General features: G+C 38.0%; 1 protein-coding gene across 2 annotated transcripts in view; it reads left to right on the top strand.

Annotated features, from left to right (window-relative positions):
* Positions 1 to 19,246, top strand: part of LOC126184893 (tRNA:m(4)X modification enzyme TRM13 homolog) — a 153,969-nt gene that overhangs the window by 112,841 nt on the left and 21,882 nt on the right. For both annotated transcript variants that reach the window (XM_049927523.1, XM_049927524.1), the window contains exon 4: positions 8,471 to 8,526. In XM_049927523.1, coding sequence (XP_049783480.1) covers positions 8,471 to 8,526 — 56 coding nt within the window. The remainder of the gene's footprint in view (positions 1 to 8,470; positions 8,527 to 19,246) is intronic.

Below are 19,246 nucleotides of genomic sequence, written 5' to 3'. Positions count from 1 at the left end.
CTGCAGGTTGCACTGTTGTATGTGACCATTAATGGCACCTGTGCAATGTCCTCGGTGTGTTGCAACTGTCAGAACAGTGTTCTATATAGTTGTGAGCACATTTATGTCAGAGCTAAGTCAATTTGAATATATTCAAATAGTTGGTGCTCGTATGGTAGGTGCTATCATAACAACTGAGCCAAAGCATTCAGGGTATTGAAGATTTATACTGCTTATAGAGAAAGTGGAAAAACATCACCTGCTAAGTCACAATGTGGATGAAAGTGTGTGTTGAGTGATTGTGATGGATGGTCATTGAAGAGGATTTTGATGAAAAATAAGAGGAAGACAGCTGCAAGTCACTACAGAACTGAATGTCACAGTCATGAACTCTGTCAGCACCAAAACCACTCATCAGTAATGCAGGTGCTCATAACAGGAAAACATGGTATCAAAGCAATGAAACCTGCACTCTGAAGCAATGGAAGAAAGTTATTTAGTCAAATGAGTCTTATTTCACACTTCCCAACTTCTGCCTGAGTTTATATCCCAAGAGTGAAATATGGCGGGAGTTGGGTGATGATCTGGGCAGCCATTTCCTGGTATTCCATGGCCCCATGGTTACCATGCAAGGTTACATTACTGTCAAGGGTTATGTGACCATTTTGGCTAATTAGGTCCATCCCAATGTACAATGTTTGTTTCCTAATGGTGATGCTGTGTTTCAAGGCGACAGGATTCCTATTCACACTTTGCATCATATAGGGCTGGTTTTGTGGGCATGAGGATGAGTTGTCACATTCCGTCTGGTCACCACAGTCACGTGATCTCAATATTATCCAGCCGTTGTGTTCTGCCTTGGACAGAAGGAGAAGAGTGTGTGATTGCCATCCTCCTCCATTGTTCTTGCCTGAACTTCCCACTATTTTACTGGAAGAATGGTATATGATTCCCTTGAAAACCATACAGGACCTGTATTAATCAGTTCTGAGACAACCGGAAGCTAGTTTGAATGCCAATGGGTTTCCTACACCATATTAGACGTGGTAATACATTGTATTTTTGGTGTTCCTGTATTTTTGTCCAATCCCTGTATGTGCTGTCTAAAACATAAAAACCTAACCATTTTGGATACTCCACTCCAGCTGGTTAATGTGCTCTGATTAAAGGAAAGTTTACCCTAGTTGGCCGACACTTTCAACTCGTTTGCAAGCAATCGAACTTCATACACTGATGATGACCATTCTTTGCATTATCATCATCCCACAGTTATTGCCCTACCACTTCCTGTTTGCTACTCTTGATGCCATCTCCCTATACACTAACATTTCCCATCATGATTTTGAATGCTACCTCACTCAGCATCTGGCTAATACTATATGTTCACCCACAACTATGGTGAAGATACACCAACAAATATGTGGCATGACTTTCACAATTCACCCTCATGCAACAATCTGTTTATGTAACACCTAGAACAATTGTTTGTAGTCATTGAATGAAGTGTAGGAGCAGTAAGACATTGGATTTGCTTTTGAGAAGATGACAGTTCAAATCCTTGTTTGACCATCCAGATTTAAGTTAGCTATGAGTTCCCTAAATCGCTTAAGGTTGTGGCTGAAATGGTACCTTTGAAAAGCACATAGTCAGTTCCCTTCCCCAGTCCAAACATAGGTTTCTTCCAGGCTTTAAACCATAATCTTCCTTCATTCCTAACCATCTAAAATCCTAAACCCCTTTAGCTCATTCAGGTTTATTAATAATATCTTAATGACCTGTGCCCAAAACTAAAAAATACTGCCCCCCTCCTTCTGTAGACTTACGGCCATGTACGGCTCGTTGAGTCAACCTGGGCATTGAGTTTCACATCTTTCTTAACAGACTACATAAAATCTTCCATCCATATTAAATCTTTTAATCACAAACAGTACTTCCATCCATGTGTGGTACACCCACAGTGATGAGCAACAGCCCTCCTAAAATGCTGCAGCCCTTGCCAAGATCTTCACAGGTAGGCACTACTCTCAGATCTAGTTCACATACAGAAGTAAAACTGTGAGGATGGGGTGTGAGTCATGTAGTCGTGCTTGGGTAGCTCAGATGGTAGAGCACTTGCCTGCAAAAGGCAAAGGTCCCGAGTTCGAGTCGCAGTCCTGCACACAGTTTTAATCTGCCAGGAAACTTCATATCAGCGCACACTCTGCTGCAGAGTGAAAATCTCATTCTCTATATTCTTGCAGGTTCATAATACATTTACAATACCCACTGGTTAGCTGCAAAGGAGTTACATCCTCCCCCCCCCCTTTTTTTTTATTACACAATATCACCCGTAACTGGAGGTATGAAATGAGGAATATCCTCCCACAAGTCCTCCCCATGTACCATATCCAAAGAGGTATTGTGTGACGCATTCAAACTATAAAGCGTATTGATTTATTCTTGTGCTTCATGTTCACAACCCCTTGTCACACAGATGTGAAGACCGAAATGGGAGTAGGCCCCTTGTGAAAATATCTACATCATATATCAGCTCTGCTGCAACTGTTGCACGGTTTTTTACTTATCATTTAGTGCTGATTACAGATACTCTGTGTGTTAGCCAGATCAATCACATTAAATCATGTTAGGCAGATATAAATATATTGTATGAACCAACCACCAACATAGAACCATTGAAGCTCTAATAACAAACACTGTCAGCAAGATTAGCAGAATAAAGCCTTACCCTGCATGATGGTAGTAAGGGTGTGCATCAGCTTAATTTGCATTTGCAAACATGATATCTCACGTAGGATTCATTAAGTATGAGAAACCCTGAGCAGGGGTTGCCTCATGTTGTCCTATATGTGATTAATAGGGTAAACATCAGTACATTTTACTGGTCACCCTATTCTTTGGATATTTCCTTTCTTCATGTACAGGCCCAACAAATATGACAAATGAGGAGAGGAATAAATGATTTGCGAATAGTTCCTTGTGTTTGTACTTGTGTAAATTATCTGTCATGATTCATCCTAATATCTCTGAGGTTTGATATACTTATGCCACAGCATGTATTGCAGTGGAGAGATCCCCTAAATAACAAGTATGACCACACCTGCTTCCATTAGAGGAATGCTGAACAGACAGTAATGTATCCTAGGTTCTGTCCCGCTAAGTGCACGTCATCAGTCAATGTCTAGAAAAAATTAGGGCTTGCCATGTAAAGGACAGTGTCACTGCTCATAACTCCAATTTGCAGGTACTCCAGCTTGTTGGAAACAACATTATTCTGAAGTGTTATGTAAATGTGATGCATACCATTAGTCTCCTAACATACAGGCTACCTTCTAGAGGCTTCTGCAAATTGTATTTGTGGATATGCATTAGCCTGTAGCAACTGCAACTTCTGCACAAAGTTAGTTTGTTTGATGTTGCAAATCTGTTTTGTGATCTCGTGAGTTAATGCATTTTTTAAATAACTAGAGCTTCTTTGAAGCTCACAGGCCACAAAAAGACTAAACATGAAGTCATCATGTGGCATTGGAATGACTTTCCCAGCCCTCAATCCTGTACACAAGTGCTGCAAAAGTTCATTGAATAAAAGCTTCCAGCTGGCCATTTTGATTATTTGTACTCTTCAAAATGCTTAAGTACTCTTCATTCACAAGTTCAGTAAGGGAAGAACCTAAATCTAAACTCTGACTAACGTACAGTGGTGGGGTGTCAGTGTTTCTGCTGCCACAAACATGACTGCATAATCCATTTGTAATTCATAATCTCATGTTGAGGCATACATTCATTTATTTTTTTCCAGATATTTTTGTTGTTGTGCCACTTTTCACTTCTTGTTCTCAATCCATTAAGACCAAATTATTTTACACTTTAATTTTTTGTGCTATAAATTAGTGAAGCATCTGTTTTGAACCATTTTCATGTAATCTGTCCCATTTATTTGGCTTTCCCTTTTAGAGTATTATATATAAAAAAAAGCTGTCACCATATCAGGACATTGCGACATGGTGTGCAGAATTTTTGGACTTAGAAAAAAATCAGCTTTCCATTGGTTTCGACATTTAATTTGACTATTATTTCCAGTATTTTTGAAAATAGACCAATTTTAGTATTCCAAAACAGACTTTCAACACTAATTTGCAGTTAAAATAGTTTCGCTCACAAGTACGTTACATACAAAAGAAAATTAGTCTACATTTTATTATGGAATATACAAAAAAATTCAATCTATAAAAGGACATTGCATTTACTACAATGTGTACACACATGTGTGGTTTGGGTGTGCAATGTTTAATTTGGCATCTTCTTTGTTTATCTCATTTACCACTGCTTGGCAGTACATTAATTTGAGTTACATTGAAGGATCTTGAAGGTCTTACTCATGCAGTTTAGTCATCAAGTCCTTTCTTGAAATCTGTAACAACAATATGTCTTATGCAGTGTTTTGTAGTTATGAATTTCTTTCCATGAAACTGCTCATAACTCCAATTTACAGGTATGCCAGTTTGTTGCACTTGAGTACCTCATCTTTCCTCCTTTCGCAATGGTTTGTTTCCCTAGGAGCCAGTCATGATGCGCAACATCTCCCATATACAGGAGATGAACAAAAATAGGGAAACACCATTACCATACCTAATACTGTGTAAGAAACCCATTGTCATTCAAAATAGCTTCTAGGTATCTCAGAATGGATAAACACAGGTCCTGAATGGTTTTCAAGGGAATCATGTAATGCTCTTCCTGCAAAATAGTGGCAAATTGAGGTAATGATGCTGCAGTTAGATAGCAATCATGTACCCTTCTCTCAAAAGTAGACCACAAAAGCTCAATAATATTGTTATCTGGTGACTGTGCTGGCCAGGGGAGATGCAGCAATTCATCCTCTGGCTCACAAAATCAATCTTGGACAATGCAAGCTATGTGAACAGGGACCCTGTTGTCTTCAGAACAGCATCACTATTGGCGAACAAACATTGTACTATGGGATGGGCCTGATCAGCCAAAATGGACACTTATTTCTTGGGAGGATAGCGATCTTGCAGAGTAACTGTGGAGCCCATGTAATACCACGATATGGCTGCCAAATCATCACTGAACTCCTGCCATATTTCACCCTTGAGCTGTAAACTCACCAGAAGTTGAGAACTTTGTGAAATGAGACTCATCTGACCAAATGACTATCCTCCTTTGTGCCATAGTCCATGTTTTACAGCTTGGGCACCATATTTTCCTGTTACGGGCTTTTGCGTCACTGATGAGTGATTTTGGAATTCCAGCTCACAATGCACGCTGCTTATGGATCTCCCTTTGTGTTGTTTTGGTGCTGACACGGTTTGCGTGTGTGTTATTCAGTTCTGCAGTGACTTTTGCAGCTGTTGTCCTCTTGTTTTTCCTCATAATCCTCTTCAGTGACCATCTATCATGATCATTTAACACACTGTGTCTGCATTGTGATTTAGTGGATGATGTTTTCCATTTTCCCTGTATGTGGTATAAATCTTTGATGTGGTGCCTCCTGAAACACCAAACACTTCAGCTACCTTGGTTACAGAAGCACCTATCATACAAGAACCAACAACTTGCTCACGTTCAAATCAGCTTAGCACTTACTTCTATACAGAACACTGTTTTGACCGTTCCATATTTTTGTGCAATCCTGTAGCTGCGGTAATTATGAAGAGGTGCTGATTGCTCAATTTGAACCACTTCTCCATCCCTTCTTCACTGGTCAGTTCATCAACATCAGATGGTATTGCTAGTATGTCAGCATAAATTTCTTTTGACATAAAGTATTCTGCTGATTCTTCTAAAGAGTTAAAATAAAAACTTTAGTGTTAATTTCTCTATTTTCACTCCCCCTATCCATTGATATGCGTTAACCTCCCAGATACTTTAAAATTATATTCTAGTATAAATTTTATTTCTGTGACCTTGAGTTACTAACACTAAATGAAGACACTATTTACAAGTTACCCATATGAATATAAAAAAATTAAATTAAAAACATTATACATCCATAATAGAAGTAAAAGTATTAAATGATTACTGCACAGTGGACACTAACCAACTAACTTCAACAGACACTTCCGCTAAACTGAACTAATTTTTTGAACTTGATTTAATTTTCACATTATTAACATGCCTTTACATTGTTGCTAACTGTTTCAGATGTGTAAGATTACAAAATTCACTGTTGTAACATTAAAAACTGCAGCTGTCCTCATACATGAAATTATATTATCTTGAAGAAGTAAAGCCACCAGTAAATTTATGAAAGTCCAAAAATAGTCTAAGTTATAAACACTTCCTGATGGTTGACATAAACAGCTGTGAACTTGAAACTGAATTTAATCTTCATGTGAGTACAGTCTGATTCAATAAGATACAAGGAAATCTTCATTTACAACATAAGCAGGAGCACAGTATCCAGCAGTTCTGTAGATGGCAACATGTATACCATACCATTGAGATCTTGCTCTAGTACCACAATTATTTTCTCACTGACACTTGGTTATAGAGCAATGCCATCTGACCCAGTGCTAACAGCTCCATTGTGAGGTGAAAAGTGCAGATAAAAATCTACTTAATCAGCAGGAGAGGATCGGCACACAGTGTTCCTTGTATTCTGTTGATCAAAATTCAGTAAAATAGGATATTAAGCTGACAAAGCATTAAACTAATTTTTGACTGTTGAATAAAACCTGAGAGATATGCAATATGAAGGGTAGTCATGCCTTCAGAGTCATAGGTTTTTATAATATTCTGTATGAAAGTCATAGTAGATACATGATACAGTTTATTCAGACTGTGCTGCAACAAGCACTAGTGACACATCAAATACAGAAATTTATAAAATCAATGTTAGTTGAACATAAGCCTCTGAAGAAGTTAAGGTTCATGATTCAAATTACTAGGACCCTGCCGCAATTGACAGTACTGGCTAACAATTTTAATCAAGGTACTGGCGATGCACTCAGGAGTGTGTGGAAGCAGGCAACTGGTGGACTAAAAAAGGAGTATGCACTACATTTTACATCTAGGAAAAAATAATGCTTCAGGTGACAGATAATTATTGGCACTCGTGTAAACATTGGTCATATGGCCAGAAGTATAACACATTCGGAGATGCCTTCATCTCTTTGACAGTCAATTGCTTTCCTGACCGAGAGAATGGAGGATATAGTCACATACTTGGTAATTTTTACCAGTTTTGTGCAATAAGTTCACTGAAAACATTTAATGAAAGAAATCTGTCACAAACGACACCATGGATAGACTCAAAAATTAGTGGAAAGCTTGACAAGATGATATTTTTACTTCTGCTATCCTATAAATCAGTACTCTCATCACTCATCAGAGGTCTGTCTGACCTTTGAAACAGTACACACCATTTAGTATATATGTTAATAACCTTTAGTGGTTTATTTATATTATACCAGGAAATTTTTTCCTTTCATTTACTTTTAATGTGGTAAGGAATGGCTATAAAACAAATGTACAAAATAACATGTGGAAGTATTGTATCAGTTTGTGTGTGTGTGTGTGTGTGATTTAAAGAATGTGAAAAAAAAATTTTGTTTCGTTGCAACAAAAGTATAATTTACAGAGATAATTAATTATGAATTCTATCCAAAGGAACAGATTATTTTATATATAAAAATGTTGAGCTTTACTGATGGAAAGTTATCACTTTGTTCTTCTGCATGACAATGCAGTGACACACTTTTTCAGTGTCTTCAAATTTTAGTGAAGTATATGATCCCACATTTATTTGGTGCCATTTGAGTTTCTTGCTATGTGAATTAACGTATCACTGAATGAAACAAAAGGTGAAGGTGAATGCTTTATTAAATGATAATGATTTCATAAGGGGCATGTCATCTTCATTCACTTCATTGGAAGAGTTCTGGTGGGCTGGATGTTATATTGATAATTATGATAACACATGTTGTTTTTTATATTTTATGTAATGTATATGGGTGTACTGTAGGAAGCCATTGTTACACAATATGTCATTTACTAAAACCCACTTCATTTGTTAGTAGAACTTACACAACAGGGGACCTGCATTACCATTCTCAGTTGTTGCCCCTTTCTGTGACTGCCCCTTTATTTGACAGTATTTTAAACTCCCGTTGATATGATTAGATTAGATTAGATTAGATTTACTTTCATTCCAATATCTGTAGTGAGGGGGTTCTCCAGGATGTAGAACATGTCAAAAAAACAATAATACATGACAAATATTTACAACTAAAATAAAAAAGCTAATGTACCTTCCACAGGTCCCAAGTGCACACATATGAAAGGATCATTTTACAACACTACACTCATTTACTAAGATCACATTAATGCACTAAATTAAAAATTTAAAAAAATGTTTTTTTTTATAATGTAATAAACATATAATAGAACTACAGCAATACTTATTTACAGTGAACAAATTACTGCATTGTAATTTTTATGTTCTGAAATGTTAATTTCATTTCTTGCATAGCTTCAAGAAGTTGCAGACCAATTTGCTCGAATGGTGTGCCCCCTAGACAGCAGTCAGTAAGTATAATTATGAAAAACATTTCAGTTGCATCAACAATTACACTGAAAATTTTGTAAACTTTTCTGGGAACTTGTTTATTATATATCTGTTTGTCATTATGTACTCTCACAGAGTGAAATTTAATGATGTTTCCAATTTTGTCGGTTAATTTTGCTTTACGTTATTACTCACGTCTTAAAGCTGTTCCACATATGATACAATTCCTCTCCACAATGTTTTACACTAGTTTTGTCTTGTCCATGTATTCATTGTGACCAACTGTTTGCTACCCAATTTCACCTACTGCACATGTTTTGTCTTTGGTGCTTCTTTCATAACTGATTCACTGATAACCTCCTCATTAGACTATGTCTTACAATCCTGTTTCTGGTTATTCACAAGGACTTCCACCACTATCAGTAATGGGTAAAGTATGTGGCCCTTTAACCAGACATTTTCAAGTAGGTGTAATTACCTTCATTAAGTTTCTTGCCTTTTTTTTAACTGCTATGTTTTGATTTTCCTTCTGCCTTTGTTCTGTCATTAGACTATGTCTTACAATCCTGTTTCTGGTTATTCACAAGGACTTCCACCACTATCAGTAATGGGTAAAGTATGTGGCCCTTTAACCAGACATTTTCAAGTAGGTGTAATTACCTTCATTAAGTTTCTTGCCTTTTTTTTAACTGCTATGTTTTGATTTTCCTTCTGCCTTTGTTCTGTAAATAACAGAATGTAATTTCTTATTCTGCTGTATGAGTAGTAGTCATTAAGTTATAAATTATCATCTCAAAATATTAAATTCCATAAATAATTTTTTGTTCATTTATAGGTACATGTTTTCAGTCCAGATACACGCTGAAATCCCCATGCCACTGTACCACAAATTCTGTGAAATTTATTTCATTTCATTTGCTAGTAATCTCTATCACGAGTTGTGATGTTTTGGATCCTTTCAGTTTTTGTTTTCAAATTCTTACTATTTTCTCCATTAAACAGCTGAAAAGAAATGAGGGTGAACCATTGCCACACATGACAGGTGTGTTTATTTTGAAAGGTCAAGATATGTGTATTATTATGCATTCATATAAATGATCCCTCTCAACCATTTATGTACAACCAAACAACATACTTCATGTCATCACTAAACAGGCTATACATTTCCTGAAAAATCTTGTTGGCTAAACAAATCTTACATTTATTAATCATAAGATGCTTCTTTATTGTGTGAGTGCTTTATCAGTTGCTTGAAATATTTTTTTTTTTTAGCTTATTAGAAGGAAACATATCTGTATTTTTCTTGCCCAAAAGAGGTTCAAAACTTTGCAGCCCAGGAGGTGTGTGTGTGTGTGTGTGTGTGTGTGTGTGTGTGTGTGTGTGTGTGTGTGTGTGTGTGTCTAAACTTTGTTATGTGCTTTCTCACACTAAATCTCCCTCATGTCTTGCAGTACTATTAAACTTTAAGAAGCTTAATCTGCCTCATACAAACTAAAATGAGTGAGGCAGTGTGGTATTGGACATTCTGGACTCCCATTCAGGAGGAACAAGCTTCAAATTTCCATCCAGCCATCCAGATTGTGATTGTCCTCAAATGGACATGGCTGATTTCCTTCCCCATCCTAGTGTATTCTGATGTTATACACTCTCTCGAATGACCTCGTTATCAGTGGGAAAGGAAGTCCTAACCTTTCTTCCCCACTAAATTCCCTTCCTGTGTTATCTTATTGTAATCCAGTTCAGTTTCCTTTCAACAATCAAATAAACATTAAAGGTTAAGTTACTTTTGCCCTGATATAATTAGGAAAAGTCACTTGAATTTCCGATGGAAGGTTGCTGAGCACAATAGCTACTGTTACATATAATTTATAGGCATTAATTTGATTTCATTTAAATACCTACAATAGATGTTAACCATTTTTGAAATGCTGCCAACATTGTTCCCACAAATTGATATTTGCAAATCTAGTTTTTCATCCCTTTCTTTATCACACTACACTTTTGATCCATTTGTTCATATAATTAGTTGCTATGGGTTCTGTGGTATTGTTTAACAGAGTTCTGGCTGTGTAACATGTTGGTTTGGGATCTTACAGAGGCTTAGTTCTACATCTACATCTGCATGATTACTCTGTGATTCACAGTTATGTGCCTGGTAGAATATTCATCAAACCACCTTTAAGCTGTTTCTCTACTGTTCCACTGTCGACCAGCATGGAGTAAAAATGAACACACAAATCTTTTCGTGTTATCTCTGATTTCTCTTATTTTTTATGATGATCGCCTCTATGTCTGTAGATGGGTGCCAACAAAATATTTTCATGCTCTGAGGAGAAAGTTGGTGATCATAAGTTGCTAAGTGGTTTTGTCTTTGGGCTCTATATTTAATACTATTATTTGCATTCTTTGCAGAAGATTTCACTTATTTATTGTGCATTTCCAGTTGTAATGCTGTGAACAAGCAAGTCCATGCTGTGCATGAATATTCACTAAAGCTCTAAGTACATGATTATTTCATTTAATCAATACATACATATGATAGTGCTCAGTGTGAGGAAGATTCAAAGTATGTTCATGTATGTGGAAACTGAAACACCAATTAGAAAGGGTCAGAATGGAATGGGACATGTTACACATGGTAGTAGTGACTCAAATGTTGGGATTTTGTGAAATCTCATTGAGTCAGACAAAGAACTTATTTGAAGTATGTAGTCAAAGAGGAACTGAGTGTTTCTAGGGTACAGCATATCAGACTACCTCATCCAACCCTGCATTTTGTTAGTACTGATGACTGGAGGATAGTTATGATCAGTTACTGGGGTGACTAAATGTGCTTTGTTCTCTGTTGATGAAGCAGCTGGTGATGGGCAACTGTGGAAATTTGTAATACTTTCTTGGAGAAGCAAAAATATTTGAATGTTGTAGGAAAACTCATTCAGTCATTGACTTCCTGGAACGCAGCTGAAGAATGTGCATGGCTTCTGCCTCTATGATTTGCTTTAAGTTGCAGTCAGTGTTAACAGTACATGTAATTTGTGGAAAATACTGCCACATACTGTACTACATTCTCTGCCTTTATGCAGCAATTGCAGCTGTGATTCCCAACTGGTTGGTAATTACCCCGAGAGGTGAAATGAAATTTTCTGGTGGTTAAAAACGGTTAAGCCAGGAAACTAAATTGTTTTAAAAGATCAATATCACTACCTCATTAGAATAATAATTTTTAGACAGATAAATAAACTGAGGTGACAAGAGTCATGGATACCTCTTAATACCATGTTGGACTTCCTGCTCCCCGGCATAGTGCAGCAACTCAATATGGCATGGACTCAACAAGTCATTGAAAGTCCCCTACAGAAATATTGAGGCATGCTGTCTCTATAACTGTCCATAATTGCAAAAGTGTTGCCAGTGCAGAATTTTATGTACAAACTAATCCGATTATGTCCCATAAATGTTCGATGGGATTTATATCAGGTGATTTAGGTGGCCAAACCATTCACTAAAATTGTCTAGAATGTTCTCCAAACTGATTGTGAACAATTGTGGCCTGATGACAGGTTACAGTGTCATGAAGCTGACGAATGGCTGCAAATGGTCAATGATCAGTTCATTTGGACCAGAGGACCCAGTCCACTCTTTGTAAACACAGTCACCACCAGCTTGCACAGTGCCTTGTTGACAACTTGGGTCCATAGCGTCATGGGGTCTCTGCCGCACTTAAACCCTGTAATCAGCTCTTACCAACTGAAATCAGCCTCTTCTGACCAGACCATGGCTTTCCACTCGTCAGGGATCCAGCATTATGATCATGAGCCCAGGAGAGGTGCTAAGCAGGTGTTGTCGTGCTGTTAGCAAAGGCACCCATTTCAATCTGCTGCCATTAATGCTAAAATTCATGACACTGCCCTAACAGATACATTCGTCATACATCCCACATTGATCTCTGAGGTTATTTCATGCATTGTTGCTTTTTTTTATTTATTTTTTTATTTTTTTAATGCAGCAGCTCTTGGTCATTAAATGAAGGTCGTTGGCCACTGTGTTTCCTGTGGTGAGTGGTAATGCCTTAAATTTGGTATTCTCGGCACACTCTTGACACTGTGGATTTCAGAATATTGAATTCCCCAACTATTTCCAAAATGGAATGTCTCATGTGTCTAACTCCAACTGCCATTCTGTGATCAGAATCTGTTAATTCCCGTTGTGCAGCCATAATCCTGTCAGAAACCTTTCCACATGAATCACCTGAGCAGAAATGTCAGCTCCAACAATGCACTGCCCTTTTATACTGTGTGTATGTGATACTTCTGCCATCTGTATATGTGTGTATTGCTACCCCTTGACTTTTGTCACCGTAGTGTAATTCCAAATTTGTCAAATATGAGCATTAAGACATGACAGGACATGGCAGAGGCCACACTGAATGTCATAACGACATTATCTGAAATTTGTGCGCACTTGAGGATGACAACTAAACCCAGCAGGCCACTTGCTTAGTATGGCTTACTTATTAGTTGCTCCACCAGGTTATCAGCTCACTCGGTGTTCATTTATTGGTAGCTTGTCATTCGCTCGCCAACCAAGTTGATGGACACATGAAGTGAATGCATTTTGGCATCTCCAATTTCACTACCTTCTCAACATACTTTAGATTGTTACATGAGAAACAGAACCAGTTGAGTGAAATTTTTACCTATTGAGTAAAAAATTGCTAATTTACAGTGTCACCTTTTGTTTACTATTCAACATAAAGAGTCAAGTTGGCACTACCTTCTCAACATACTTTAGATCGTTACATGAGAAACAGAATCAGTTGAGTGAAATTTTTACCTATTGAGTAAAAAATTGCTAATTTACAGTGTCACCTTTTTTACTATTCGACATAAAAAGAGTCAAGTTGTAAGTAGTTGTGTGAGTTTGTTTCTTATTTATAGTTGTGGCACTGCTGTGCAGTAATCATAATAAGATAACTGTAAATGACATACAGTTCACACAATCTAAAAATTACGTTACACTAAGAACAGAACTGAATGCCCCATGTGATTCAAGGCTACTTTTTCACTGCAGAATAAAAGTTGCACACACATCTCTGTGGTTTCAGACATGGTTGTAATCACAGTAGCAAGCTGGTGAGGTTGAGGAGATTTAGCTCTGTCTGATTAGAGGCCTTGGAAGGCCCTACAGTACCCACTGGCTTATCAGCTGATAGGTGTCACTGAATGCTGATATGGAAGGGCATGTGATCAGCACACTGCTGTGATGGCGGTTGTCAGTTTTCGTGATCGAAGTGCCAGTTTCCCAGTCAAGTAGCCCCTCAATTAGCCTCACAGTGGCTAAGTGCACCTCGCTTACCAACAGCACTCTGCAGACCCAGTTGGTCACCCATCCAAGTGCTAGCTCAGCCTGACAATGCGTAACTTCAGTGATCTGACAGGTCACAATGCCCACATAGTAGTAGAGACAGAAAGTTGGCTGAAATCAGATGTAAACAGTAATGAAATTCTAAACTCAGATTGGAATATATACCGCAGAGACAGGCTGGACAGTGAAGGGGGAGGCGTGTTAATAGCGATAAGAAGTGCAATAGTATCGAAGGAAATTGACGGAGATCCGAAATGTGAAATAATTTGGGTGAAGGTCGTGGTTAAAGCAGGCTCAGACATGGTAATCGGATGTCTCTATAGGCCCCCTGGCTCAGCAGTTGTTGTGGCTGAGCACCTGAAGGATAATTTGGAAAATATTTCGAGTAGATTTCCCCACCATGTTATAGTTCTGGGTGGAGATTTTAATTTGCCGGATATAGACTGGGAGACTCAGACGTTCATAACGGGTGGCAGGGACAAAGAATCCAGTGAAATTTTTTAAAGTGCTTTATCTGAAAACTACCTTAAGCAGTTAAACAGAGAACCGACTCGTGGGGATAACATATTAGACCTTCTGGTGACAAACAGACCCGAACTATTTGAAATGGTTAACGCAGAACAGGGAATCAGCGATCATAAAGCGGTTGCTGCATCGACGATTGCAGCCGTAAATAGAAATATTAAAAAAGGTAGGAAGATTTTTCTGTTTAGCAAAAGTGACAAAAAGCAGATTACAGAGTACCTGACGGCTCAACACAAAAGTTTTGTCTCAAGTACAGATAGTGTTGAGGATCAGTGAACAAAGTTCAAAACCATCGTATAATATGCGTTAGATGAGTATGTGCCAAGCAAGATCGTAAGAGATGGAAAAGAGCCACCATGCTACAACAACTGAGTTAGAAAACTGCTGCGGAAGCAAAGGGAACTTCACAGCAAACATAAACATAGCCAAAGCCTTGCGGACAAACAAAAATTACACGAAGCGAAATGTAGTGTGAGGAGGGCTATGCGAGAGGCGTTCAATGAATTCGAAAGTAAAGTTCTGTGAACTGACTTGGCAGAAAATCCTAAGAAATTTTGGTCTTATGTCAAAGCGGTAGGTGGATCAAAACAAAATGTCCAGACACTCTGTGACCAAAATGGTACTGAAACAGTAGATGACAGACTGAAGGCCGAAATACTAAATGTCTTTTTCCAAAGCTGTTTCACAGAGGAAGACTGCTCTGTAGTTCCTTCTCTAGATTGTCACACAGGTGACAAAATGGTAGATATCGAAACAGATGACAGAGGGATAGAGAAACAATTAAAATCGCTCAAAAGAGGAAAGGCTGCTGTACCTGATGAGATACCAGTTAGATTTTACACGGAGTATGCGAAGGAACTTGCCCCCCTTCTTGCAGCAGTGTACTGTAGGTCTCTAGAAGAGCGTAGCGTTCCAAAGGATTGGAAAAGGGCACAGGTCATCCCTGTTTTCAAGAAGGGACATCGAACAGATGTGCAGAACTATAGACCTATATCTCTAACATCTATCAGTTGTAGAATTTTGGAACACGTATTGTGTTCGAGTATAATGACTTTTCTGGAGACTAGGAATCTACTCTGTAGGAATCAGCATGGGTTTCGAAAAAGACGGTCATGTGAAACCCAGCTCGCGCTATTCGTCCACGACACTCAGAGGGCCATAGACATGGGTTCCCAGGTAGATGCTGTGTTTCTTGACTTCCGCAAGGCTTTCAATACAGTTCCCCACAGTTGTTTAATGAACAAAGTAAGAGCATATGGACTATCAGATCAATTGTGTGATTGGATTGAAGAGTTCCTAGATAACAGAACGCAGCCTGTCATTCTCAATGGAGAGAAGTCTTCCGAAGTAAGAGTGATTTCAGGTGTGCCACAGGGGAGTATTGTAGGACCATTGCTATTCACATTATTTATAAATGACCTTGTGGATGACATCGGAAGTTCACTGAGGCTTTTTGTGGATGATGCTGTGGTATATCGAGAGGTTGTAACAATGGAAAATTGTACTGAAATGCAGGAGGATCTGCAGCGGATTGACGCATGGTGCAGGGAATGGCAATTGAAGCTCAATGTAGACAAGTGTAATGTGCTGCGAATACATAGAAAGAAAGATCCCTTATCATTTAGCTACAATATAGCAGGTCAGCAACTGGAAGCAGTTAATTCCATAAATTATCTGGGAGTACGCATTAGGAGTGATTTAAAATGGAATGATCATATAAAGTTGATCGTCGGTAAAGCAGATGCCAGACTGAGATTCATTGGAAGAATCCTAAGGAAATGCAATCTGAAAACAAAAGAAGTAGGTTACAGTACGCTTGTTCGCCCACTGCTTGAATACTGCTCAGCAGTGTGGGATCCGTACCAGATAGGGTTGATAGAAAAGATAGAGAAAATCCAACGGAGAGCAGCGCACTTCGTTACAGGATCATTTAGTAATCGCGAAAGCATTACGGAGATGATAGATAAACTCCAGTGGAAGACTCTGCAGGAGAGACGCTCAGTAGCTCGGTACAGGCTTTTGTTGAAGTTTCGAGAACATACCTTCACCGAGGAGTCTAGCAGTATATTGCTCCCTCCTACATATATCTCACGAAGAGACCATGAGGATAAAATCAGAGAGATTAGAGCCCACACAGAGGCATAACGACAATCCTTCTTTCCACGAACAATACGAGACTGGAATAGAAGGGAGAACCGATAGAGGTACTCAAGGTACCCTCCGCCACACACCGTCAGGTGGCTTGCGGAGTATGGATGTAGATGTAGCTGTAGATGCTGAACTGGTGTTACCACTGTGGCACAGCTGTTGGCCAAGGAAATTTAGTTTGAAGATTATACAAATCTTGGACGTACTTAGTTACAGTATTGCCATTAACATAAAAATAGAAAATATTCACTATGATTATAGCACAACGAGTGGCTTTGTTTGTGATCAAGAGTATAACAAACTTAACATCTGGTCATGTCTCAAAAGACAGCACACAGTTTGTGCTACATAACACTGTGTGCTCATCCCAATTATCACAATACTCATGCTCACCAAGCTACTTCCTGAACATGCCTGGTGCTGAAAAAATTTCTTCATGTAAATGAAGCAAAGCTGCATCCCTTACTGGTTTTTCAAGAAACATTTTACTTTTGGCATAAAAAATTAAAAACCTCATGGTTTTGAATTTGCGTGTTTCTCCACTATGTAATCATTCTCAAGTGATTGCAGGGAAATTATTCAGTAAAAGTATTTGATTCTTTTGCATCTTATAGTCTCACATCCCAGTGTGACAGTGAAGTGGCTATGTTTTCATTATTGGTTATATTTAGTATGATACTTCAAAGTTAAGTAATTCACAATCCGTTTTCAAAGAATTTGCAGTGAATTATGTGTGTAGTGTGTGTAAGCAATATTACTATCAAAAGTAGTATGATGTAATAAGTTGTATTTTTTACACATCACTAGTTCTGTGGAGCATTCAGAGCTGAGTGCTGCTTTTCCCGGCTTGGCAGTTGTCTTGCTGTTTCATGTTCAATAGTGTCCAAGCATTACTGGTCACATGCTAGAATTTGAGGAGATAGTTCTTTGGATTTCTCACAGAGAACAGTTTGCTAATGTGATGGATTATAGGTTTGAAAGTATTCTGTACTTTGGTGGAGTAATGGGTGAGTAATTATTGGGTTTATTTGCTGGTGAAACATATTATTATTTGAACAATTATAAAGGGTACAGTGGACATCATAACATTAAAGATTAATTTAGAAAACTGATTGTTTGGTTGAATCTGGGAATTGTTAGAAACTGTGAACTTACAAAAATCAATAAACATTGTAAAATGGTATGTACTGTTATTCTTTTATCTTTTCAGAGCAATATTTTTCCACCTAAATTTCAGGAACTGGAATATTTTGAAGTAAAGAGACATGTTTTCATTTTAGGTAACATGGTAGGATATATTTTACAAAACAGTTATGTCCTCTTTTTTAACCATCACATACCCATGTCTGAATACTAGAAAAATGAAATGTAGGGGAACAGAGGTTAAAAACATGAACGGTAACCAGAAGAAAGCAGAAATGGAAGTCTGAAATTGTCCTCTTTTTTTTGAAAGATGTCCAGCAACCATCTCCAGAAGTCTTTTGAAATCTTCTGTAGTCGTTTGCAAGGAATTTCTGAATCCCATCCTGTTCTCCATTTTTAAAGTGTCAAGAAGATTTTGTCCATGCCTGTTTCCGTTTATAAGAAGCCCATGAATCCACTACTCTTTATGACCAGTTTTGCTACTTTTCAGTTGGTCACTGTAGAACGTACATTGCTGTGTGTGAAGTGTAACTATGAAGTGAGTTTGAAAAGCAAGTTACAAATTACTATGGTAGGTGAAGTAACTTTCATTGAATGCTACAGTACACTTGAAAGTGACATGGATACATTACACTGTTTTTCAACTTAGCCATGAAGTCTCCATAAACAACAGCCTAACAATCTACCAGTCGTTCAGTGTCTTGATGGTAGACGTCTGCTCCTTGGTCATGGAGCTGTTTGAAAAATGTTGTGTGAACATCCTCGTTATAGGAAAATCAGTTCTTGCCAGCTGTTTTTCAGCTTACCAAAAAGATGGAAATCATATGGTGTGAGATCTGGACTTCCTGATCAATATCAGCCACATCTATGAGGTCTTGGTCAAATTATTGGCACAATTTCACTACAGCTGGATGAGGCATTGTGTTTGGTCCATGTGCTGCCAGAATCTCATGGGTGAATCTGCATGCAATTTAGGTGTTTTGCCCACAAGAATCATACTGTACCACGTACTTCACTCTGGAGTGTGATTACAGTTGCTGTGCCATCTCAGTCGCCACTTGTGATGCACCTGTTATCAGTACTACAGCAGAACTGTACCAACATGAAACCTGGAACATGTACTTTCTTCTGACAATGTGCCACTCTTTATCAAAGAAAAATCGCCAAACGCCAAACATGCATATGGTTTTGCTATTTCTATGTCCTGAGTTAACACAGTTAGACTCTTGTTTCACACTGTTCATGATGTGTACTACAGTGTTGTCCTTTGATGGTGGCACCAGTGGTATTAGCAACAGTGGAGAATCAGCTTTTGCTTTACTGTTTCATGGATCATTGGTTAACTTATAATGTAACATTGCTATAACTGAGATTAGAGCAACACTTGAATGTTTAAAAAGCATTTCAAGAAAATTTGGACATTATAACAAACTAAAAATGACAACTCTGTCAAAAGTGGTAAATAAAATATTCATACACACCTCAATAGATGTTGAAATACTTATATTCAGAAGGTTTTACTTAATATATTCTGTGGTAGGAAGAGTCATATGTTTACTC

Source organism: Schistocerca cancellata, chromosome 4, assembly GCF_023864275.1.
Source record: "Schistocerca cancellata isolate TAMUIC-IGC-003103 chromosome 4, iqSchCanc2.1, whole genome shotgun sequence".
Lineage (NCBI taxonomy): Eukaryota > Metazoa > Arthropoda > Insecta > Orthoptera > Acrididae > Schistocerca > Schistocerca cancellata.
Note: the sequence above shows the minus strand (reverse complement) of the source record. Positions and strands in the feature narration are given on the sequence as shown.